This window comes from Patiria miniata, unplaced genomic scaffold (genome assembly GCF_015706575.1).
Source record: "Patiria miniata isolate m_02_andy unplaced genomic scaffold, ASM1570657v1 HiC_scaffold_3, whole genome shotgun sequence".
Taxonomy (NCBI): domain Eukaryota; kingdom Metazoa; phylum Echinodermata; class Asteroidea; order Valvatida; family Asterinidae; genus Patiria; species Patiria miniata.
The window spans coordinates 14,643,816-14,669,669 of record NW_024037069.1 but is presented as its reverse complement, the minus strand read 5'-3'; the positions used below and the strand labels follow the sequence as shown (position 1 = coordinate 14,669,669).

The window sequence follows — 25,854 nt, the reverse complement described above, 5'->3', positions numbered from 1 at the left end:
TTCAATGGTGCATATATATTTTCTTAAATTGGCGTGTTTTTTAAAGATATTTCTTTTAATAACTTGCAGGTTTTTGTTCTAAATTAGTTAATTAGTACTTGGATGTCTAGTCTAGTCCTGTATTGTCCTGTCCTGTCTTTTGTCTTGTCTACGTCTTGTTTTATCTTGTCTCTCTTTTATCTCTTGTCTACTTGCAAGTGTGTATTTATTTTATATTTTTTTGGTTGAATATTCCTTGTTTATTACTAGTCTTTTTAATGTTTATGTTTTTTAATATATGTAAATTTTGTTGTAATTCAGCCCCTGGGCTGCCATGTCAATCTCTTTAATCAATAAACCATTTGTAATTATCAAACTTTAAGAGGAAGTAGGGCGTTGGAAGCTTGTAGGTGTTTTTTTTTTCACCGCAGAAATGTGATAGTCGATTGTCACCATTGGATTCGTATCTCAGGCAGGCCCTGCAATAAACAAAAAAAAACACGGCAAAACAGATTCCATTTTATGACCACTGCTGGTTTTAGTTTCATTACAAAATGGTACGACCTGCGTTTAAGTTCTTTATACATGTATATCAGTTGGCTCCATACAATAGTTGAACATTCCTTAACGCAGTGCTCTTGCATACGAATCACGTGTAATGAATTCTGAAGGGTGCTGTGTGGAATGACACGGGGGGTTGGAACACGTGCAGGCATTGGTTAATGAACTGACGTGCGCGGCTTGGAGTCCATCCAGTGCGCCAACCCACCGACCGACCGGATACAACTCCTGATCAGCTCGTCAGTCTCCAAGTCACTCTGGCTGTGTGAGGACGCATGCCTGTACATATATTATCGCCGGATCGCAAACTGAGCGGCCATCACTATAGTCCAAATTGTAGGCCTTGTCGAACCCTGCGAGGGAAACGCCAAAAGTTCGTCAGTATCTTTGTTTCTTTTAAACAACAGCCAATCCAGTAATTGCAACTTAAGCAAGGACGCGGGATTACTATATAAGCCAGCTGGAATTAAGGCGCTGAACAAAGAGACGTTTTGGGAGAGCTGGTCCATTGTCACAAAACACAAGTGGAGGCAACTGGAGCGTGGTGGACTGAATTCAAGAAGTCAATCGCAAGAGAAAGTCGCTCTGTAATCGACGTGACCATAGATGTCGATAAACTCTCCTAACGCTTTCGTTTCTCCTTAGACGGCGGAGTGGCAACAACTAATGACTTGCCGTTCGATACATCTTATAGGTCGGGAAACTTAATAAAGCCGCTAACTCGAATAAAGACACGGTCCACTACAACTGAAGCGACAATTAGGATTGTTGAATTAGAGCTCTAGGCAACATTCTTGGCATTATTTGCGTCTTCCTGCAAAGCGCTGGAAGAAGCTGCCACGCCCGCAAAAGGGAAGCAGTGAAGTTACTGACTTTAACAATCAGACAATTGAGACAGAAGTATACTGCAAACCAGCGAGATGCATGTTTCTATTTACCTGCTGAGTGTGGGATTGTTCGCATGTCTATGCCAAGGGTGAGTTGAAATATATTTCCCTGTTTCTTTCGAAGTATTTTGTTTTATATACGGTAGTGTATTGAGGCATGATCATGATTGAAGTTAAAACAACTGCTAATTCAAAACGGGTACCCTACATTACAAATACAATAACTTATTTGGGCATTTCAGTGGCAGCACCAGCATTTTCCGATGAAGAAGTGATGAGGCCAGTCACATGTCAAAGCGGAGAACATTAATATTGATCTTAATGTGTCGTGGGTGAAATTAGGGGTCTTGCCTACGTCTTGTCAAACAAGTCCAGTGGGGAAAAACCAGCCTACATGTACTCCCCCGGCGAGTGTAAATAGGATGGCCCTGGCTTGTTCCTCACTTCCTTTAGGCGGAGATGAAGTGGGCCCGTCAGTTTTATATAAACTCGCACATATGTTCGCTACTTGAGGAATTCCTTTGGGACCTGCCTTGTAACCGTGTCAACAGATGGTAAGGAAAAATCAGTCAGAATCCAGCACACTGTGGCTAGTGAGGATTAGCAGTGGGGTGATAAACCAGCCCAAAGTCGTTTATTAAAAACTGCAGGACTTGAGTCTATCATCGGACACTTAATTTCAATGATTGAGCGAAATTCCCCCAGGCAAGTGTACCCTCACTTTTATGGCGACAATACTTGCACTGGTGATATTTTTATTTACGACTAGTTATTTGGAGGGCGCGGAAGTGCTTTGGTGCTACTTTGCACTTGATTACAGGCACTAATGCGTCTAACAGGAGGGGCGTTTGTTTTTGTGGGGGTTTTTTTCGTTTGGTGATATCATTTCATATCTTACTGTGCCAAGAAAATGTTGGCGATGTATAATGTTATGACCTGCCAAAGTATTGGAATGAGTTGAAGGAAATTCTGGCTTGAGAATCATCTTTGAAATTCAACATACAATGTCATTGATTTACATATGTACATGTTATTTCAAAATGGAGTTTAATTTACCACGTAAGTTTTCGTTAGCCTGCACATGCTTACTACATTTGGAATTAACATTCTTTCAGCTAGTATTATGCAGAGGTTTTTCAAGATGATCTTTGAGCATTTGCACAACAGCCCACTTCAAATAAATAAATACTTTCAAGACGTGCTGGCATCGCAACCAAAAAAATAAGTCACCCTCAAGTAACAAAGGTAGTAGCAAAGGTACATGTGCAACCTGCAATCCTCATCAACGCAACCTATTGATACAACATACACAAGGGTTAATCCTAGATTCAACAAAAACATCGTTTCATTTTGCATGCGATTTGTATACAGGCTGAGCTCTCGAACCGTTTCTAAGACAACCCAGATAGTTCTTGTAACTCCACTATCAATCAAACCATTTTCCAACTTGTTATTCATACAGGTTATGATTTATTACACAATGGAATGCCTCCAACAAGTTCTCTACTGGTCGCAAGCCAGTGTGCCACGCTGGCTATAATACAAACACAAATAAACAGGACGTGCTTGCTGGGTGTGGCTTAATAGTTTATTTGGTGGATTGTATATCTGTGGTGTATCAAGCACCGGCACTTAACAGTGATATAAATGTACACGTATTCTTTGGTTATGTAATTCTTCCGATCATTGAAGTTCATCACAAAATTGTAATTTGAATGTACTATGCATCACACGAATTTTACTTGAATGTCCGGATGCATTTTTCTTGGATATTAGTATGCAGACTGACATTTGAACGTTTACATATTGATCAATGCAATTTAGAGAGAAAAATGTCAAATTAACGTGATTCACTGAGGGTGACATCTAATTTATGAACCATTTTTGAATGGGGAACAATGCACCTGTTCATGGGTCACTGCTGTCCGTTATCAACCAACGATTTGATACCGCCAAGATAACATCAATTTTAACATGGAGTTGTGAATGGAGTGGCTAATATTTACATGTGTGTTGTTGTCAGGATGCGATAAAAAAAGAAAACTATAAAAGTCGTTTGCCATTAAGTATACGGATGATAAAGTGGGTGATAACTCCTGACTAGATACGTGCGTCTGTATGCAGTAACTACACGCCGTTCAGCCAATCGCAAGCCAGTTGTGGCGCAGTGGCTCGTGATTGAGGCCGCTTTTGCTGACCAGTTATGTCTGGATGCAATGTAGCATGAAGCCGTCGGTATAGGGTTCACTTTCCGCTGCGGTTGAGACCTATTCATTTCTTGCCAAACTTGCTTTCTAAATTCTATACGGATTCCTGTTTATCGAATCCCTGATATTGATTTCAGAGCTTTTAATATCTGTTTGAAATCCAGTGAGACTACATGATCGATGTCACTCTGTGAGGAAATTCGCAGCCTTCTCAGAGATACAGAGGTCTTTCCTGTATAATCTGCAAACAATAACTCAAGAGATGTCATTTTTCCGAATCCATTCTGTCAAACTCCAACTGCCTGCTTCACACATGCACCAACTCGTTACCAGACTTTGCGATGGTTGACGATAGTTTGCGATGGTTGAAGTGTCTAAATCGGAAGTATCAAATAATTGTCTAAGTTGCATAATGCGGCCTAAAGCAGTGACGATGTTCACCCATAGTAAATTCACAGACGAGCACCGCGATATCACCTTTACTTATTATTAATCGAGTTTATCAAAATGTTCGTTCCACCTAGCCTAAAATCTCTCTTGCAGAGATCCTCGACATATATGTTGCAGAAGGCCAATAAACTACAAATGGCGTTCTTGTCAGAAAACAAATTCAAATTGTAATAATAAGCCATTTGCGAGTTAAATTTGAATAAAATCTGGAATGCTGACTTAATCCAATGCTTTGCACGTTTTAACTTTGCATTCTCCCGACCAAAGAGACTGTTACTATATCACGTGATTCGGGGCAAGCCTTAAGCTAGCAACCCCCAGCTCCGGCATGGTCTGGTGTCTTTGTGCCATTCTCACCCATTGTGAACAATGTATTGGTGCTGAGCGTCTCTTACGTAACTATGCAAGAGCTTGCCCCGAATCGTGTGATTAGCAACAGTGTCTTTGGTCTGCAGAATTCAAAGTAAAAATGTGCCAAGCATTCTGAGCAAGTCAGTGTACCAGATGTTTTTCAAATTTAAATCCCAAAGGGTATAGTTTACTCGCAAATGGCTTATTCATCTCAGTTTTTTTCCTGTCCTGACAACTGACTGCGTGAATCCCTCTTCATACTGATAGAAAGAGGAAGAATGGCCTTTGACTCTTTTAATACTATATGCGCCAGTGCGGAATCGTGACTTACTTTTTGTTCCTGTTGATAAAGGTCCCGAAGTTACGGAGTCGAATACTTTTTATTAACTTCTGTTCTTTTTCAGTTTCTCACGACCTCAACTAAGATGGGGTTCTTGTACTTTCAATTAACTATGGCAGGCAAAAGCAGACAAAGGCATTCTTCCTCGGTTGATTAAGCTTAACGCATCCTGTGTCACTGGATAGGCAGGATGGCCATTGTTTAGTTCATTCACCCTGCTTGTTTTGTTTGGTAAGGTACCCCACGTAGCGTCTAATAGTATGTCCTCTTGTTCACTTTTGTGGGTTTACATCCTCCAGGCATTGACACTACCTTTCAATTCAAGTCAGTCGAATACCCGATCATAAAGATTGCACATAGCGGACAGCGGGTGTGGTTGCACAAAGCAGAACGCCATCACGAGGAGTTGTGTAATACTACATGTATATAGTAAGACAGTCAAGAACTGATCGATCCGTTTATGAATCCCTCGTCTCGAGGTCATAGGTACATGTACACGATTCAATATTGAATTCGCAATATTACTTTCATCACTCTTGCATGATCAAGAGGTTGTTGGATGGGGAAATGTCAGTATGTTTGCAAGTCCCAAAGGGCCAGCCCGGTGTCTTCTTTGTAGTTGGACCTATCTCACCGCCTATCACTTGAAATTTGAATAAAATCTGGAACGCTGACTTAATACAATGCTTTGCACGTTTTAACCTAGCATTCTCCCGACCAAAGAGACTGTTACAATATCACGTGATTCGGGGCAAGCCTTATGCTAGCAACCCCCAGCTCCGGCATGGTCTGGTGTCTTTGTGCCATGTATTGGTGCTGAGCGTCTCTTACGAAGTTACGTAACTATGCAAGAGCTTGCCCCGAATCTTGTGATTAGCAACAGTGTCTTTGGTCTGGAGAATTCAAAGTTAAAATGTGCCAAGCATTCTGAGCCCGCCCTTAGCCCATGAGAAATCATTCTTCACTTTCGGTATTTCGCCACCAATTACGCCCAACATGACGATGTTGTGACACATCACTGAAGCTGGAATTCCCTCTGTAAGCTGGCGCAAAGTCGACAAGTGTACAGCTGTTGAGAAGGGGTCTGGAGTAGACTTGGTTTCAAGTCCGGAATGGACTAGCGCGTATGCACAATCATGTGTATAGTGCAGCATACCAGTGTTCATTCCCTACGATTCCCACTCACTGCGAGATCTTCGACTCAAAGCTGACGATAGTGAACACAAATCAATTCACATTTTGTGCATGTAAAGCGGCGGCGTGCTGATAGATAACCGGCAGAGTCGACGGAACAAAACATAATTTACCGACTTGAAATCAAGTATAAGTTTAGAGGGTCCTGGGAGTCCAGGGTATGAGGCAGGAGGTAACACAGGAAGCGCAAGAAAATAAGCATGACAACGTTATACGCCGAGGTGGATTGTGAGGAGATTTAGAGATTTGTCGTGAGATGTGTCATCGTGGCTTTGGTTGCACACGTGTTTGACGCCCCAGGTGTGTCCAGCCCTATATTTCAAGTTTCTATTATAATTTCCTTCATAAGAATGTCTGGATTATACTTGAAGCGAATGCAAAGACGATTCGACGCCATGAAACATTCAATTTGGATTGGTTTACATAAGTTACATGTTCTCATCAGTAATAATACTCCCTAATAATCCTGCCACCGAGGTTTGTAGTTGTAGCAAGTGGTATTGAGGTTGTTCGTTTTATTAGTCAGCTGCATGAGTGATTTGCCAAATAAGAAGCCATATTAAGGCTCAGCTTTTTGAATTTTGAAAAATTGAATATTTTCCGAACATATTTTTGGACCGAAGGAGCAAAGCAGGGGCAGGTCACGTAGATGACTATGGACTACATTATGATTATGGAGGTTGGGCAGGATAGGAGCAAAGTGTCAAGAACGTGACAATGAATCATGGCTCGAAGGAGACTGTGGCTAGCCAGACGGGAAATGTCAAATATGTCATCTATGACATGGTATAGATGGGCTCCAAGCGCACTGGCTCACTCACGTCATCTATGACATGGTATAGATGGGCTCCAAGCGCACTGGCTCACTCACGCAAAAGAAAATCGAGTTATGCACCCAACTAATACAAATCGCTAGAATTTAACTTACACTTGGTCCGGGTTACATGGATTAGTGCGGTCAAAAGCCCATGGATTATTCGCTCACGGATCCTCAAGGTAGCGTTTACTCTTCCCCGGTAACATATAAATGATATATACAGCTCCGTGGCTTGGTAATTTTCCCTTTTTTGAGGGTTGGTAGGGATGGGTGGTTTATTAACTCGTACAAAGTCATTCGCGCAATGGTTGATTCACATGTTCGTATTATTTGGCTCATGGGTCCGCCATTTTGGATTGAAAATGAGGCGAACCCTGCAAGTTTGTTTAAAGACACACAAATAAATGGGAATAAAAACGATGAAATAGATACAATTAATAAGGAGTATAACAAAGTGTCACCTCATACCGTTCTGGGTCCGAATGCATTATTATTGTTGCAAACAAGACGAATAGTCTGGCACCCTCCTTCTGAAGGATCTAAAAAAAAAAATGTATCTCGTGAAGTGGTTAGGCAATGTTGACGTGACTTGCATGTACATGTATGACTCAAATAAGTTTCTGACTGTATCAAAATGTTCGTCGTAATTGGCATTGGTTGTTTCAATCGTTGATGCATTTTTATCCAGCCGTGTAGTGATGGACATCATGCAGGCGCGGCTGCTAATTGTATGTCCCATCTGGACTTCCGTATGCATGCTCCCAAAACCAAAGCAAACTTATACACATCTACTGTTGTGTGGGTTTTGAGTTGGCCCGAGAAGCCCAAAAACCAAAGCAACAAGTGTACAAACACCAACTGCTTATGCATGTATGTAGTTTGGTGAGTTTTGAGTCGGCCCGAACTACTGGGAAACAAGTGTCCAGTGAGCTCAACACAAACAGGGCAAAAAGAACACAAAACGTATATACTTCATATAGCTGACAGTTAAATATTTATTGCCCAGCTTTGGGGACTCTGATTCGTCTTTACAATTAATACCACAAATCAAGGGGAAAGGTATGTCGTCGATAAATCCATCAATATTTATTTTTCAGGATTTATAAGATCACATATGCACTAATTTCCTTGCAAGTCATCAGTGGGCATTTGCAGCGTGATTCACGATGGGTGTCCAATGATGACGCATAGCGACTTCTGCTGATATTTTTCTTTGGTTATTTTTTTCTTTCTGGACAGCTGTTCATGACGACAGAACTCCACCCTGGAAGTTCTTCGATATTTGATCAATCACTTGCGCCTTAATTTCCTTCACTTTTATCATAGTCATCCTTGTGGTCATACTTCAAGAAATATAGGGATACTGTATGAGATTTTGTTTGAAATACATGTTGCATAGCCCAGTTTCGTCCTTTGATATAGGGCCACAGTATATGTTGAACTGTGTTCTAACGTGATACAAATCTGAACGTTGGTCGCAAAGTAATCAAATTCATAAAACTATACTGTTCACAACGGACATGAATCACATTAGGGCGCCACATTGTACTTATTTGTCGTTATTTGTGAGCATGGGTTTTTATACATCAAATTCTTTGCTGTATATTATATGGCGTAAGCGTGTATGCCTGAATGCAAGTCATGTAGAAACAACATTCAGTGCGGGAAATTCAAAATGTGAACTTGCCACGTGCAAGCTGCGGTTGTCATATAAAACTAAGATTCTACAATCACATGTCAGAAAAAGACATGTGAAACCTCGACAGGTTTTTTTTAATTGAGATGAGGTAAATTAAGGTTCGTATTAAAGTTTGCCTAATCACGTTTGTATAGCATGTGTGGGGTTTTTGTCTGTAATATGCATGGAAAATGTTACCATTAAGTGTTTACCGTTGTTTAAATGTTTGCATCCCGTGCCTACAAACTTAACATTTGCGTTAAATTTTTCATCGCCATATTTAACTTTGCATGAAGGCCTACATATACAACTGACGCAATTGCAAGGCTGTTTTGATGAATGACATTAATATTTACCCGATGTATTAATCTTGTGTAAACAGCGATCATCCACCTGTCCCAGCTGACGCGGCAGTTGAAATTACAGGAGTAGATGAAAGGTTGAGTACAATTCCCACCATTTCCCACCGTGTTCAGTGTTCACTGACGTATAGATGCACATCTAACAATAACATCGTGCCGCTGTGTGTTAACTCTGTTAACTATTTGAATAACAAGACAATAATTGGATTTGAACTCCAATACTGACCAAATCAACTAATTTTTGGCCAAAAGAAGGAATTTCTAAAAAAAATAATGCTAATAATAATACTGATTTGCACATTATTTAAAGATGGATTGCACTTGTACTCATCATGCAGCTTGTCATATTGGTTCTTATATTTTTTGTTTCGCACCAAACTTTGGCTTGTGTTTGAACTCAAGTTGGATCGACTTTTTCTTATTTCAAAAAGAACCTCAGTCTATCATGACGTACGTGATGATAAGCCACACCACTAGGTGCCTAGATAATCCGGTGATTCACTTCAGAACCAGGGCGCAAATCCCAGGGTTTAGAAAACAAGGTACATGTAATCACCTGTCTAGAAGTTATCAGCGGAAATCTGAGAATCACGTATTATTGCTGTTATGAATGTAGGAGTGGCATTGGGAATATCTTGGAAATAGCACCATCAAATAAAATGAATTGGGGACAAAGTAAGTTTTGAAAGATTGGAAAAGGTTCACGAAAACCCTATACGATTATACAAACGGATGAATCAGGAAACGCCGAGGCTGCGCCCACCTCTTTTTTAATTTTTGGTTGTGGTTTTGTTGTTCATGTAATAATTGTTATTTGTGTGTGGCAGAGAGATGCACTCATGGCGGAGACTAAATGCACAGTGTCATTCTCAGACAAAGTGTAGTAGTATAATTAACCCCTAGATTATTTTCTTTTCGTATAGCGGACTTAAATTGTTGATGATTTGATTCCGTCACACAATATAACTGGTTGTTGGTGATGGTTATGTCCTATACTGGTAATCGATGTCACCACTTACAAATATACAAAACCCTTCACACCCACTTTGAAGAAGTTGTACACTATTGGTTATTAACACATTTGATTTGGATCCAGAGTAACAACACCTTGACCATTTAACACCCTTTTCGCTGTACATTTAACACCCTTTTATTGCAGATATAAACGCCCTTTAAAGCAACGCTGGACAAGTTAATGGTTGTCTGCCTGTTGTCTTAAAGTCATCGCTTGCCAATTTAAAAATTGTGTAACAAAATTGGCCAATTTAGGTCAATTTCATCAATATTTCACAACAAGGACTTCAGTGTTGGTGGAACGTTTATCCAATTGCGGTGGGGTCACAATTCGCTCTTTTTACGCTCCGCCATCAGCACGCAGAGCCTCGATCTGGCAACTTTACTCAATAAAAATAGCCCCTTTAGTAATTCCCGTGTATACACGATACACGGGAATCACGGAACCCCCCCCCCCCCCGACACTGGAACCACTGAACCGGCTATATTATTCATTGTGTAAAGTTGCCCGATCGAGGCTCTGCATGCTGATAGCGGAAGCGTGCAAAGAGCGAATTATGTCTGTTCGGTAGCAGGTATCTAAAAGTTGGCGAGCAACCCCTCCCCTCCGCTTCCGCCGTCTAAGACTTTCCGATCACTGAGGTGGTATTTACACAGTTAGGTGAAACAAAGTGGGAAAGAGAAAGAAAAGCAAACTTTACAAGTGATTAAGACCATCGCAGTGTCACAATACAGGTTCTAAATAAAATGGTAGGAACAAAAATCACATTTCCCAATAAAGTGTTACATTTTTGTTTCCCACTCCAGTGCCGACATCGGTGCCTTACGGGCCCGGTATCAATTGCAGTATTGGAGGCATCGTTATCCAATCCAAAGCAGGGTCGCGTTCTGTAGATACGGAGAGTACCGTCGAAGGGAGTGTTGCTACGGATGGAGGTACCACGGAGCGGAATGTGCACGTGAGTCGAACCATCTTATATTTGGAAACTTGGCTATAATTGTGATAATTAAGCCCAAGGATCCCGCTGTCCGAAAATAGAAGGGTCCTGCGGTCATCCCTGGGTGGGTCAAGAAGTTCAGGCCAACGGTCACGGTTCAAGTGAACAACAACTTAATCACGTAGGCCTAAGTGTGACCTGGGGAAGGGCCTATTGCCAAAGAGACTGGGAGCTACAATCCCGGCCAAAATGGTTGGGACACTTGGAAATAACCTTAGCCTTTCACGGTTACCCACTCCCCCGCTCCCCCGGTCAATGTTGTTCTCTCCAGCTGATGGAGCACACACCGCGCAATGAGAGACAACATTAACAGGGGGCCGGGGGGTTGGGTGCCCAGCGAGATTTGGCCAGGATTGTAGACTGAGGGCTCACAGAGCCATCGTGGTTGCGTTCATGTGTGGGCCGATTCAACGGACCTCAAGTGTCGAAGGCACCAGACTTTGTTAATCACAAACATGTTTCTACGGATCGGAACCGCATATCAACATGATCAATGACATTTATTCAAGGGGCGGATTACAAATTAATAGAGGGTATATATAGTTGGAATTTTGAAGAATGGCAACGAAACATTACCCGTAATAAATGAAAGATCCGGGGTTACAATGAGTTGTTTGTATCGGGATAGCAAGTGTAAATTTGTGTTTCCCCTGTTTCAATTGAGAAACCTTCTACGTTATAGGGTGAAAATTAAAGAGCACGGTGTAGGAAGCATGTTTCTCTTCCCTCGTTGAAAAGTTCGTGTTATTTTAATTAGAAGCTAATAAGTTTGCGATCACAGCTCAGTCCTTGCCATCAACCACTAAAGTGTCGTACAGGAAGCTCTATCGCGTGCGGCATGACAAAACAAAATTCCGAGATGTTTTTCCAGGACCTGTTTTTATGGAGGCTCACATAAACTCAAGCGTGTTGAGCACCCAAACCGCCAAGTCAAACTCACTGACCTCGATTCATCACGAGTTTGCCATGTGGTGGATGGTTTTACTAGTGTGGAATACAATATGGGCTGTTACGATTATCAAATAAATTTAAAAGGGCAAAAAGTCCGTTCTTGACCTTGACTTTGTGAGATCAGATAAGTGGACCCCTTTTCCATCTCCCATCTAAAGGCTTATTAAGGCAGTCCTTTGCTTTCACCAAAGTGAAGAACAAGTTCTATATTCTTCGAAGTGAACTGATAATTAGATGTGAAATGCTGCAGACATATTATAGTGACACGATTTAGACCGTTTTTCAATAAAAAATAGTACATGTATATCTATTCCAAAGCGCCATGTCGGTTTTGTATCTTTTGTCTATTTCAGCAGAGAGAAGGCCTCCCATTACCTAGTAGTTTTGTGTTTTTATTTTATCTTCTCTGCTTGCGTTTCATTACAAATCGGATGGAATAAGATAAAATAGACTTTGCGGGATATAATCAGTGTCAGAAAGTCTCGGTAAACCTTAGAGATGTAAGATATTTTCTGTGGTCCCAAATCATGACAAATTAGCGTCTGGGATGTTGAAATCAGAAGAGCTTCCCCTTTTCTGCGGTATCCTCATTATATTTACTGGCTAGACATTACCTGACCGTCAGCGCCCATGACCGCTCGGCTTCACTTCCTAGAGTAATTACACAACCGCGGTATCCTCTACCAGATACATTTTGGAGGCACACTGGGTCCATCATACGGGAGGGGAAGGGGTGACAAATGCCACTACGTTTCCTTAACAAGTTCCCCCCGCAGTCTAGACCGCCTGTCTATCTTTAGCAGGTAGAGTGGAACCTGCTGCGCTTTATCATGAATAATCATGTTGATATCGGGATAACATGACCCGTTAATAGGGAACCAGATCGTTTACGCGCTTACACTGAAGGAGTTTAGTTGTTGGTTTCGAGTTTACTTCCAAGGAAAATAATTCGCCCACCAATAGTTCTCGAGAGACGATTGAGACAATTAACGGCTTCCACATTTGATTCTGCCGCAGACGTCTGAAATTTAAGCCAACATATCTCATCGGTTTTGGCATTAGGCTTATCAGGGAAAAGAGCGTTATTAGTTTGGTTGACAATAATCCTCAGTATAAGTCCTACACATTTTTGAATTTTGTACCATCAGCACAGGTTCACGGTTTCAGTGACTGATACGACCGGGGGATCGACGCTATATTGTTTCCTTATGCCACCCAACCGCTCTCTACCAAAATGCGTATTTTTTCTGTTTATGAATACGAGGAGATCACAGATTGTAGAAATATTGGTGAATTTGGTGTCAAACAAATTGAAGCCAGAGGCTAGTTCAAGGGCGATTTGATTAGCCTGAAGAGGTAAACAAGTTACGTGCTTGCGGAAGATCGAAAAGGAATATCAAATCTATTCTGAAACTTTGATTGTTATTTTAACTTCTCTACTTTGGTTGCCGCACCTCTTTACGCTGAAATCCCTCAGCATCCGTTGTGATCTTTGAGAAACAAAACAATTTCTATTTTTCTCGTCATCTTTACTGCAAAAATTGTGGTGTTCAGTTTACACCGTGTGATATCTATACTGAATTGAAACACCTGTCGAACGTTAGATATCAGACGGGAATAGTGGATTACTGAACACTGGCAACCTTAATTTTGTACTTGAAATGATGGGTTCTTTCGAAATTGTTGAGCAGTTTTTATAAATCATTCTTTCGGTTCTAATGATTCCGTGCACATTTTTTTGGTCCGCCAATTCAAGATTTTCAGTTGGGTTGGATGAGGGAGGGAAGCTTATTTCTGCACTTGTCTGATAACATCCCAGCAATTTTAGTGCAATATCCAAGGTTTATTACAACAAATGTCATACATAGATCTCTCGGAAGTGTTTTCGCCTGGATGTCAGTCTCAATAATAATAAGGGGTTATAGTGATCATCATCGCCACAAAAGACCCGGACGAGACTGGGCGGGAAGTGGACCGGATCAGCAATCGTCTGGATTTCACGGTTCAAGTGACGAACAATTTCCAGGACATGATTCCCATGTGTCAGCCCCCAGTCATGTTTCTCATCAATGTTCCCCTGAAATCTCTCGCATGTACGACACCTGACTCTAATGAGACTTCCATGTTCTGAAGCAATAACGGCTTTCCGGTAGGTGATCTCGAGGATGTTATTTCGGTGACTTTTATTGGAGCTTCCGACTTACTTATTGTTGATTGCACTTGTTGCTGCTGGAAATAAGGCCATGATGCCTAATAGTGCGGATGAAGTGAGTCTAAACCTCACAATTCAATAGACAGATACGTTGATGTTCAGAGTAAACCGATCAGTGTGCACATATAATGGTCTCCCCGAAGTCCCTGAAGTTTAAAATGGGAGGACAGAGAAGAACAGGGAAGAGAGAATGGGGAAAGAACATATAAAATCAATGTTTGGCCTCAGCCGGGAATGTAAGTAGTATCACCATGAATGAAAGGAAATATACAATGCATTAACCTGGGTGCCCGTAGTTCGTTAAAAACGTATTGCCGTTTCTGTATATACCTCAAAAAATGGAAGAAAAGTTGCTGAATCCACATAGAAAACACAGTGGATGTTGAAATGGACTGAGCATGTGCAAAAACGAAGTAAGGTGATAAGTTCACAAGAATCAGTCGCTTTAATTGGTTTAGCAGGGGGAGGGGGCGCGGTGAGCTTGGGAAGGCACCTCTGTGGTCAATCCATCGACAGGGTTAATCCAGGAGTTAAAACTGACTGCGTATAATGCTCGTGCTCCGACCTGGAATGCACCGTACTTCCGAAACCTTCAACTCTGGAATCGAAGCCTCCGTCATGTGTTATAAATGTGGCAAACTAATAAATATACGTTGCCAGGGTTTCGTAGAAATATAAAGAAGATGAGCAAAGTTGCTGAGTTTAGCATTAAATAACATAATAACAGGCACTGGTTCTTGTATGGTGCTGTTTTTACCAAGGTGAAAATCTGTGTTTAACTGGACAGGCAATGTTTACCTCAATTCTGTATGTTCCCTAAATATTCCCTAGGCCCTATACCCTGGTAAGCAAAGGTTTGGGGAGGCCAGTTTACACACTAAATGCACTCACATTAATTTTTATCTTTATCATTTTATAAAGCTAACATTTGTGTGTTATGTTTGTTATATCAACAGCAATCTGTGAAGATGGATGCAACCATGGTAAATGTGTTGGGCCAAACCGCTGCCAGTGTGATAAGGGTTACACAGGCGCGACATGCGATCGAGGTAAAAACTGAGTCATGTATTCACACACTTATGGATCCAATTCACCTTTCTATCAAGTATTTGTACCAGAACAGTATTAATGAGTGAAACTTTGCGAGGATAACATGGGTTCTTCACCCAGTCATTACTCAAGAGAAGTTAATTTCATGCATTTAGTTTCAAGCTGAAAACTTTTCTGGTGACATTTATGACGTTAGGTTGCCCTCGAAGGTTGAAGTATTGAGTCATGGAGGAATAAGAACACATTCCTCCATGGTTGAGTAAACTGTAGGTGCATATTGTATGAGGATAAACGCAGAAAGTGTTTACCAACACTTGGCATATCGGCATTTCCCACTTCCAAATGCAACCAGTGCTCCGCTTAACATACCCCGCTACTGCCTTTCGTACTCATCTGAATCTGCAATTACAAGTCCGGCCAAATATTGATTCTTGGTACTCAGGACCATTTTAAGTGTGACATAGCATTGTTATCGTTTTATTTGTGTGCATTTAGATTTTAACGAGTGTAGTACCAAACCCTGCTCGCACAGATGTGTGAACGGCATCGGCAGTTTCCGCTGTTTTTGCCCGACAGGTCACGTGCTGCTTGAGGATAAGGTCACGTGTCACCGTAAGTTTTTAAAAATGGTCGTCTTCGGCATCGTTCATTAACATAATTTTAAAAATAAGATTATTGTCCATCTTGACGCGGAATGTGAAATGTGTTGTTTTTATTGTATGAAGCATTGGTTTCTTGCTGTGGTCCTGTCTTCAAGATCTGAGGACTGTTCATGCGATTAATATAATTACACTTTAATGTTTTTGCATTAATCGTATGTTTTTTGTAGTTGCTTATTCGGGATGTCTGTTTTATTTGATGTCTTATAGTTTCCTAAATATGGTCTAAAAAGTGAAAGGGGTTAGGAAGGATGTATTTTGGATGGGATAGGCCCTGCTGATCACATGTTGGTCACATACATCTCATTTGGATGCCGTCACTGACTACTATGAGAAACTCTGTTCTCACCAAATGGCTAAACTCTTCCAAGTCAAAACGTGTATTTTGAATGACTTATCTCATCCCTGTTCGTATTTATTGTCAAAGTGGATTACAGGTGTCACCCAGATAGATGCGCCTATGGATGCGAGCAGGTCGGCTATAACTTCAGGTGTCTCTGCCCTGACGGCTTGAAGGTCTCAGCGGACGGATTCCACTGTGAAGGTAATTGTCATCATCTTTGCCTATAGTTCCTCAAAGTCAACCAACCAGTCTATCTAATAGCGTTTACGATGTGTTGGATAAAGTAACAATACAGATCTCTAAGATCTCTTTAATCTACAGAATAAGAAAATACCTGATAAGGCTATATCATCTGGCACAGCAGACCAGTGCAAGGTCAGGATGTGCACGTAGCTGCGTTCTAATTGTTGGTTTCCGTATTGCAAGAGGAAGGAGGGTCGTGTACTTGACTTCTGCTCCGGTTTTTGCATTAAACAAAAAAGTGCGAGGAGCTACACGCATACACCTTTTCAAAGAACGCGTACTTTTGCTTGTGACCTGAAAAAAGGCCTTTAAAACAACAGCCAGGGCTCTCAATCACAGGAGGCACGTTTAAGTAAGTGGAAATTAGCTAGTAAATTACTTCCGTTGGAAGCATGAGTCAATTAGTTACAAGAGGAGGCCTTGGGAGGGTTTGCAAGGTGGTGACAGAGCCTGGCCACGGTGTGTGATGGGGGTGGGGGGGGGGTGGGGGGGGGGGCTCTTGGAGGCTCCGAAGTCCAACTACATACGTGTCTTGTGGGACCTGTGTTAAAATATTTCCAATATGCATGCGTTAGATGAGCCTATACCGTAGAGACGAGTCAGTTAGAGCTACCACGAGGTAGTCATTTTTTTTGTTCCTGAGCAAGGTGCTTTGCTTTCGTTGTTTCAGTCTGAGCTGGTTCTAGAACATTTCAATGTATCTAATTGCTAGGCATTCGTTCCTTGTTGCACACTCCTTTACCATCAGACCTCTAGTGCATGCATCAATGATGACCACATTATTGATGTAAAAGGATAAACAACATTCGGTGTTTCAAATCGTCGGTGACCAGACAGAGTTACAGGAAACATTGTTAACACCGGCTCTGGCTACTTTAAGCAGGGTGTCGCTCTGAGGGGAAGAGAAAATTGTTATACATGTATTAGCATACGCATTAAAGTGCAGATAAGAGAGCCCTTTTATTTTGTGCAATCAACGTACATGCACGAACAAGCCCACTGTCGGTAGAAAATACAAAGATTTCATCTTTGCCCAAATGATATCTCATCACACATTTAATCTTGCCCTCTGCTATTTTTGTACGATGATCTAATTGCTCAAGACGTGCTTAACCTAGAACGGCGGCGGCCCCAAAGGATACATCCTGGCATCTGTCGGCGAAGGAAAGACACTTGGAACTTTTTTTTTGTCTATAAGGCGTAGCGCTAATACGCTCCTGGGAGCACTATTGAACAGTTTAACCGCAATCCAAATCCCAGGCGAAATGTAGAAATAATTGCTGTAGAAGTTCGCAGGCAGAAACCACAGCAGACGATGTCACTCTGCACAATGTACATCAGCAAACCGCGTGTGAACATTCGTCATGTACTTCTCATAAGAAATATGCGCAGCATTCCTGTTCTTAATGTCAGCATAGTGAAGCCCCGCGCTAGGTGAGATAGGTTCGCAGGTCGAAATGTATGCCTTTCGGTTTCCACCTCCCGCATTTGATTGATGTCCTCCATAACATAAATCGCAAGGATCTACTTGAACATTTTTAATTGGTCATTTTTGACATTATCCGCACCTGAGTTCCATTAGATTTAGTTTTTGAACCAATTTCCTTGAAAAATTGTCCTGCGACGTGGATGGAGCCTAATGCGACAATGTACAAACAGATAATTCATTCTTCGGTTGACCAAAGTTTGCCATAATGCCATTTGAACAAAATATTGATTAAGAAACGTAAAAGGTGTACCTGTAATAATCAGTTAAAATTGATAAATGCAAAATTAATTTTAATAGCAACCAATCCCCCAGCATAAAGCAAACAGCAGAAAGTCTTATCGTATAACGGGTATTTTTTGCATTGGTAGACTGAAGAAAAAAAGAAGATATTCTTAACATTTCACAGTCGGTGCTAACTCTGTTTATAGACTGGCCTTAAATAAAACGATTCATTATTTTGTGCGTCAGATATTGACGAGTGTGCAGAAGGTCTGGTCAAGTGTCCATCTGACCAGCGGTGTCGCAACACGTACGGTAACTACATGTGCATGTGCAAGGAGGGTTTTGCCTTCCAACTCATCAACCGTCGTCTAATCTGCAAAGGTAAGCCTTCATGTTTGAAATGAAACGGGTAAAAAAATATCAACACCAGCTAACATTAAAAACCACTGAATCCAATTCACGTGTTTACAACTAAAACTACCCGTGATTTACATGGATTCATTTTCTGGACCTGCAAAGCAAAAGAAAATGTCAACCGCTTCCGGGGCTTTGCTTGAATAGAATGTGCCGAATTCGTGAAGTACTGTGTTGTACACCACCTTTTTTCGCCTACAAGAAAGAACTTCTTGAGTTGAAATTACCATCATGTTGTTTTGTGTCACAATCTCCAAAGATTGTGGGACTTTGAGTCTATTTATCTGGCTTTTCATCGCATTGTTAAATATTGTTGACTAAATATATTGTGATTGTTCGTCAGAACGCAATCAGTGTGTTGCCCAAGGCCTGGTCTGTGACCAGAACGCTTACTGTGATGAGACTGGAGCCATCGCAAAGTGCGTCTGCAACGAAGGCTACGTCGGCGATGGTCAGACTTGTCTAGTTGTCGGTAAGTCACCACTTGAGCACACTATATATGGTGGCTCTAAATGGACACCAGACATCACAAAATAGATCTCTTTGGAAGTAGTTTGGTGTCGCAAAATGTACTCACAAACATCATTTCTTTGTAATGTCTGATGGCCTTTTACAGCCGCCAAAACAAACAGAAAACCCGGTAGCTGTTTCTCAGTCATTTGTCATCTCATATAAAGTCATAACCCATCACTTTTGTATGTATCAGTACATAATCATATTTCAAATAATTTGATACCATTGTGTGCCTTTATTAATCATCATTAATCATCATTTGAACTATGAAGTTTGTAGACATAGGTTATACAAATAATTATTGTAATGTTCGCAAAAAAATCCTGAATGATTCCATGTCCTTATGTTTTTAAAACCAATTAAAAGTATCTGGACGCCCTCTACCGTTTTAAGTCTAGCAGAGGCAGACTCTATTCACGTCAGTCTGTCAGCTGACAGGCGGCATTTCCTCTCATGTCAAACTGTGATGCAAGTATTTAAGCATACGCCAACCATTAAAAAAAAAATTATATATTTTCAGAATATTGCCCATGATATAATGTAGCAGGATGTGTTGTAAAGAGTACCGACAATTTTGCCTGCCAATGTCTGGCTGGAAATGCGAGAGGGCGCCCTCCATTGAGAGTAGGATAGCGTAATTAACCACTTTACATCTTCCTTTTTTCATTATGAACATTATAAACTCATCATCATGATACCCATAACCCACCTCCAAACCCAGAGCGCCGCTCATGCGCAGACAGACCCTGTTTCCGCGGGGTCGTCTGTACCGATATCAGGCTCAACCTCGACTCCATTGACCTCACGTCGGACGATCCCATCAAACTGTACCGTTGCGGACCCTGTCCCATTGGTTATAGTGGGGATGGGGTGCGATGCACTGGTAAGAATTTTACTAGACATTCTGGGCTGCATGTGTCTGCACGACCCTGCATGCTTTAATTGGTTGTCACGTTTTACGAAACGAATAACTACCTCGAGTCCCTCCACTTGAAGAGTTTGCCATGCAAGCTCTGATGAGCGAGGGTTGCTGCTTTCTAATAAAATATGGGAGATGTCGGAATGTGTGTGTGTGGCTATGACTTATCATTTTGCAATTTGAATTGTGAATAGCCATAGCCGTAAAACAACAGTGTCCATTTTGGACACTGTGCAAGTGGCTGTTTGTTCTACATGATGTGGATTCTCTGTTAAACAAAAAAAGCCTATAAGTTACAAACCGAAAAAAGTGAAATTCTGAGTCTCACAGCAGTCTGACTTGCATCGCACGCACCACCTTTGGTATACCGCTCTGGTGAGCGTGATAAAAGAAATCACGGGATGATGAATTTGCGTCAGCAAGCGACTTGAATCAAGTCCAAGTCGGAACTCATGAATTAGCTGATCATTAGAAGCGATGGTTGCAAGCAAGGAACGAACTAGATTAGTTCAATGCCACTTGTCAAACATACTTACACAGAAGGAATGTGTTTAGATCACGCTATTGTCGAGCTAAAAATGCACCATGTAATCACGAATATTTTTTAATCCCACCCGACGCCGAGAGTTTTCCCCAGGCAAAATGTTGGCCGTTGCATTCTGTCATGAAGCCATGTTCAACATAACTAGAACCAAGCTGTCCATCCAGCCTTCGCGAAGCATCGAGTTAACAGGATACTTCCTTATCCAAATTGACTTGTAAATCAAGACAGCCCTCTTGTTAAGATGATTTTGATAAATTTGTCCACGTTGATAGATTGAATGCTTCGTATGGTGGACCCCAGAGATAATTAGTGGACCTGTTCACCCACAGCTAGGCACGGCATTCCTACTGTTCAATCATGAGTCAACTTTCTAATTCTGGACTGAGGTCTCTTGAATCACACTAAATTGATTGAATAACACTATTTCAGTAATTGTCTTTATTAAATGTTCTTAAATTCTATGATGGACCGTAAACTTTCAAATAATCCCAATGCATGTAACTCTCCATGGAGATTGACATGTGAGGGATATGTGGATGGTCTATTGTTTAGATTCTGATCTTATAAATTCTTTGTCAGTTAAGGAAAGTTTTGAAAATAGACAACTAACTTATTTTGGGAAATTCACGGGAATATGTTAGATTGCAGAGACTTTAGGATCGTGCTGTTATGGGGCAATTCCCAATCTCTTTCGTGGTACATATACTAGTCGCACGTCTTTGGAAAGGCCAAAAAATAAAAGCTTGAAAAGTTTACCTAACTAAAATGAGATATTACAATGATGACACACACGTGTGTGTTTGCTTTTCGCCCCGTGGTTGTATCACACGTCCCATGGACAGCAACAGTCGTCTAATCCACCTGTCAACAATTTGTAGTACCTTGTAAATTTCGTCATCGGGCACTTAATTAAGATGTCATCCTTAACAAGCTCCCTGGTTTATTTTTAGCCGACATATTGTGTCACCTGTCAGTGTGCCTTTTCAGAGGGGTGGGTTAGAGGTGGGGATGGACAGTAAAAAGAGACGTACTTTTCCCCAGAGGTGGGGATAAGCAATATTTCAATTAATGTCAGGAGGAGTGTGCGTGTTATCAATCCAGGTCAGGTTGGTGGGTGATAATACGCAATTTATTCCAGGTGTCAGAAATCGAGTAATCATGATTGGGTTTTCCTGTCAGAGGAAGCGCCGGTGTTCAGTTCTGGAAAAGTTTAATCTCACCAGGGGACTCACGAAAGATTGCGTGGTGTTTCCAGTTTGTTTGGCCTGTATCTCTGTTTCCATATCGGCTTATGATGTAAGTTGACGTTGAAGAAATCATGGAAGTCATACTAATTTAGCTTTAAATATTTATTGTACTGAAACATTGACATCAATTTTAAATGTGTTCAGATTGAACAGGGGCTTCTCCCGAAATCACACTTGATGGGATATGAATATTGTCGACCCCCCCCCCTCCAAAAAAGGGGGAAAGGGGGCCGGTGCTAGTACATGTATCTTGGGTTTTTTTAGCAATGTTTTGTTTTGAAATTATGCATGTTGGGGGGGGGGGTAACACCATTTTTTTAACCAGTTAACGAATAAGTTGCAAACTTCACTGAGTGTTACGTTCAAGTGTCTGTCTATTATGATTTATCATTCATCATCATGTGGGAAACTCTTGAATCCCTGCATGGGGTGTTTGATAAACCGCAAGAAAACATGGGTGCTAAAGGAATACATCGATGTAATTCATACGCGCGGAGTCGCGAAGTGACAGCCTGCACGCACAACATTATACCACCCTGAATTTGTACCAAAAAAATATATAAAAATAATAATAATAATAATAAATAACACCATTGAAAACAGCATTCATGAATCATTAGATAATTCAGACTCAAGACACATTCAGGCATAAGTCTTGATTGCGTGCCTTGTAGACTCCCATTTGGTCTATCCTCTTGAAGTGTCGTTTGCCTAATAAAGCTTGGAAGAACTTGATATTTTGGCCTCGGTTATACGCCAGTCGTCTATCACTCCATGAGACCAAATAAACTATTCGACCCTCTGACACTAAACTTTAAACATCGAGGAGAGGGCAGACAATGTGCTGCATGCCGAGTTAGTCAGTGAAAACAAACAACAAATTCCTTGCCGATCATCATCCCCAGGTCATCAGATATATAAAATTAATTTAGTTTTCTTTGTATGCTTTGATCAAAATCTAATAGACATTCAAAACATTACGAGGTGATATTTTGGTAAAGATTTCGGAAAATGGTCAGGAAATTGAAGACGTTTCACAGACTTGTGGGATTCGTGTGACTGAAACCTCATCTTAGACTGGACGTTCCAATTAGGTTGATGGGCGTGTCTATATATTCTTGTAATATTAAGGGTACGTTTTCAACGAGCGCAATTTGAACGTTCCACTGTGCCAGTGCAACAGTGTTAAAGTTTATCGCGTCGAAGCCAAATGTCTAAGGGAACTATGCCAATTAAGCTTCAATCCACAACTTAAACAGTCGTTATCAGAAGGAAATTATTTCTCAACATCCGAAGCTTCTGACGTTGCTTTACGATCAATTAATCGAGTAATTATTTAGGCTCCAGGATTCTGACATTTTCACAATCGTGGCGTTTGAGATGATGGCGCCTGGACGCTATCCTCGCTGGTGCACATCTTCACCTTTTTGGAGTTCAATAGATGTACATATGTATTCCGAACTTAGTTGGTACTCTGTTTTCTTTGGACACTGTTTCTGTCTCTACCATCCAAAAGGTTCGTTGACCTTCGTGAACCAAAAACGTTTCTGAAATTCTTGCGTCTGGAAATTATTTTTCATTGGACATAATGTACACAATCTGTCTGGCGGTACTCACAAAGCAATATCGCAGAACTTAATATTTCGAGTTTTGACTTGCCTTTTCTATTTCTCACAGTCGTCTGCTCTAGACGTATAAATCATAAATATATAAAATAAAAAAAGTCCTTCAAATGGTTCATATCTGATCTTGTCACTGCGGCTGAAAAGCGAGACGTTGAACAGATACCCAGCCCCTGACTTCGGGTAATTTGTCATCTTATGACATTTTTATGACAAAATCATATATCTTCCGTTATGTCTTAATTGGCGCTTCTGCGCAGTGCATTCCCCGTAGAGGGATAGATCCTCGGGGAGGTGTTTGTGACGATGTCAAGGATGAAATTAACTTCATCTCAATGTGGTATGTCATTGTTCCCTCAAGTTGTTCTATTTCTGTCCTATTTCTACTTGATTCTACACGTTTATCGCAAGTTTAGAATGGGGGGCAACGTAACTTACTTCCTCATGGGCCTAGACGTGTTTCGAGCCGTAACAGGTATTCTACGCACGGTATGGAGCTGCTAAAGCAGAAAATTCATTTTGCTCAGCAAATGTCTATATTAAGCGTACATGAGAACCAGTCACATGTATATTACATAACATTTTTTTTCTTTTTGCTAAGGAATGTGCCGAGCATAGATCAGTCATGGTTCGCTTCTGCCCAATGATTCGTGGCATTGCAGACGTGACCCAGATACTAGGCTATAGGTATCCGCCTCTGCCTTAGCCGGTGCTTGGCCATCTTGTGTTTCAAAACCCTTGCTGTGTTACAGTTTTGCAAACTCGGACTTACTCGCATGGCGGTCGTGTGTGATGAGGCAGGCCCTCGATTAGTCATTGCACGGTCTGAGTTTCCTCATGACAACTGGTCATCCACGACTTCCGGTCACTCCTATCCTATGACAACCACCGTGAATTTCCGAAGGCTGTAGTTAAACTTCTAATCTTTCCATCTAGTCCTGTCACACATGTTGGTCTTGAACTCTTGATTTAGCCTTCACAATCATAGACAACTTCATCTGATACGAACTACTTTAAGTTTTAATGCATACCATATGCATATCAATTGCAATGACCTCACTCTGACCGAGGTCACAGGTCACTGACTATATGCGCATCTTCAACTTGATCAAGACGAACCACTTGTGTTAATTGTTATGTGACGTTTGTTAAAGCAAACTCACAGGAACTGACCTTCCACCGATGACTTCAGTGTCAGCGACTTCCAGGTCCGGTCAGATCATACTCGTTGGTTTCCACGGCTCTCGGTCAACCCCAAGTATATCCAACAGTTTTGACGCCAAAATCCAGAAGGTGTTAAAAGACATTGGCGCCAATAAAATGCCAACCGTTGGAAGAGTATACTTAAAGGCTTAAATTAACCCAAAATAGTTTTGAATCGTTACATGTTACTATGTCCGGGGTGCGGCCTTGTAGTGAAACAACGTGAAAGATTAATTAACGTCTGTTTCCTTACTCACTAAGACAGGTTTATTTCATTATGACCAAAATGTCAAACATTATAATGTTCGTGTGCAGCGGTATTTGGAGCCGTTTCAACGGCTCTGGCATGTGGTGGGGTGGTTTGGTTGTACGCTTTTTTTGTTAGCATGATTTGCATGCTGTGTTTGTGGAATAAAAAGTAAGCACATGACAAGTGATTGATGTTCTTTGACTCATTAAGTTTGACTCGTTGCGGAAAGGGATGGAACCTTATGCTGCGGCTTTATGCCAAATATATTTATTTAACGTCACCATTTGAAGAAGTAGTTCCAATAAATATAAATTCATGTTTATATTTATGTGTATGCTATCATTAGGACAAATATCTCATGATTTAGAAGAGCATGCGGACGGTGCATCCAGTTGCATGGGACTGCACGAAGCGAGTAGTGAATCGGCTTAAGATGGCTCATTTCGAAGATTTGCATGTTCAAATAGTGTTGGCTAGCCAAAAAGGACCCGTCTGCATACCGTCCTCTTTTAGTCACTGAAAGAGGCAGACTACACTGCCCTCAACGACAGAGAGCATGACAGTCGATGCATGAGCTTCTACACCCCTTACACTCACCCGTTTCAGCACTATAGCCAAGCGCGCATGCAGTATGTTGGATTATTTCTATTTAATAGAGAACTATCGGTCTACGCATGTTTCTAGGTAGATCTAGTTCATTTACTGACAATAGCCCCCACCCCCATGAGATTGTGATGATACCCCTTTCCGAAATGGGCGTACACTATTATAGGCCTACTACAGCGAGCATGTCCGCCGCTTCAGGGGACAAAGGACTTATGACTAAAAGGAGAGTAGCGGAAGTTGCGCAGGGCCAGGTCACAGGCGTTCAATCCTGATCGGCTTTTTTTTTGGGGGGGGGGCAGAGTGGTAACCCTTTTTTTTCAATTCTAAGGAATCAGCTGTATGGACAGGAGAAAGCAGCACAAAGCGTACAGTGGACTAAACAAAGCCGAGAAACTGGACACGATAAGAAACATTTCGGTCCACTGATTTTTTTTCACAGGATAAATTAGTAGCAAAATTAAAAACCGATAGCATGATACTGCTGTACTGTTGAGGTTGCTGTCAATGATGTTTGTTTTTCTACTGTCAG

The 25,854-nt window shown here is 41.3% G+C and overlaps 1 protein-coding gene across 3 annotated transcripts in view; it reads left to right on the top strand.

Annotated features, from left to right (window-relative positions):
• Positions 1-641: 641 nt before the first annotated feature.
• Positions 642-25,854, top strand: part of LOC119738544 (fibrillin-1-like) — a 39,400-nt gene continuing 14,187 nt past the window's right edge. The window contains exons 1-8 of one of the 3 annotated variants that reach the window (XM_038213452.1): positions 642-1,516; positions 8,847-8,903; positions 10,648-10,799; positions 14,958-15,050; positions 15,547-15,663; positions 16,138-16,254; positions 18,254-18,388; positions 18,765-18,893. In XM_038213452.1, coding sequence (XP_038069380.1) covers positions 1,461-1,516; positions 8,847-8,903; positions 10,648-10,799; positions 14,958-15,050; positions 15,547-15,663; positions 16,138-16,254; positions 18,254-18,388; positions 18,765-18,893 — 856 coding nt within the window. In that variant the 5' untranslated portion in view covers positions 642-1,460. Of the gene's footprint in view, positions 1,517-1,871; positions 1,982-8,846; positions 8,904-10,647; positions 10,800-14,957; positions 15,051-15,546; positions 15,664-16,137; positions 16,255-18,253; positions 18,389-18,764; positions 18,894-25,854 lie in introns of those variants that run through there. The other 2 variants (XM_038213451.1, XM_038213453.1) reach the window with 2 other exon arrangements.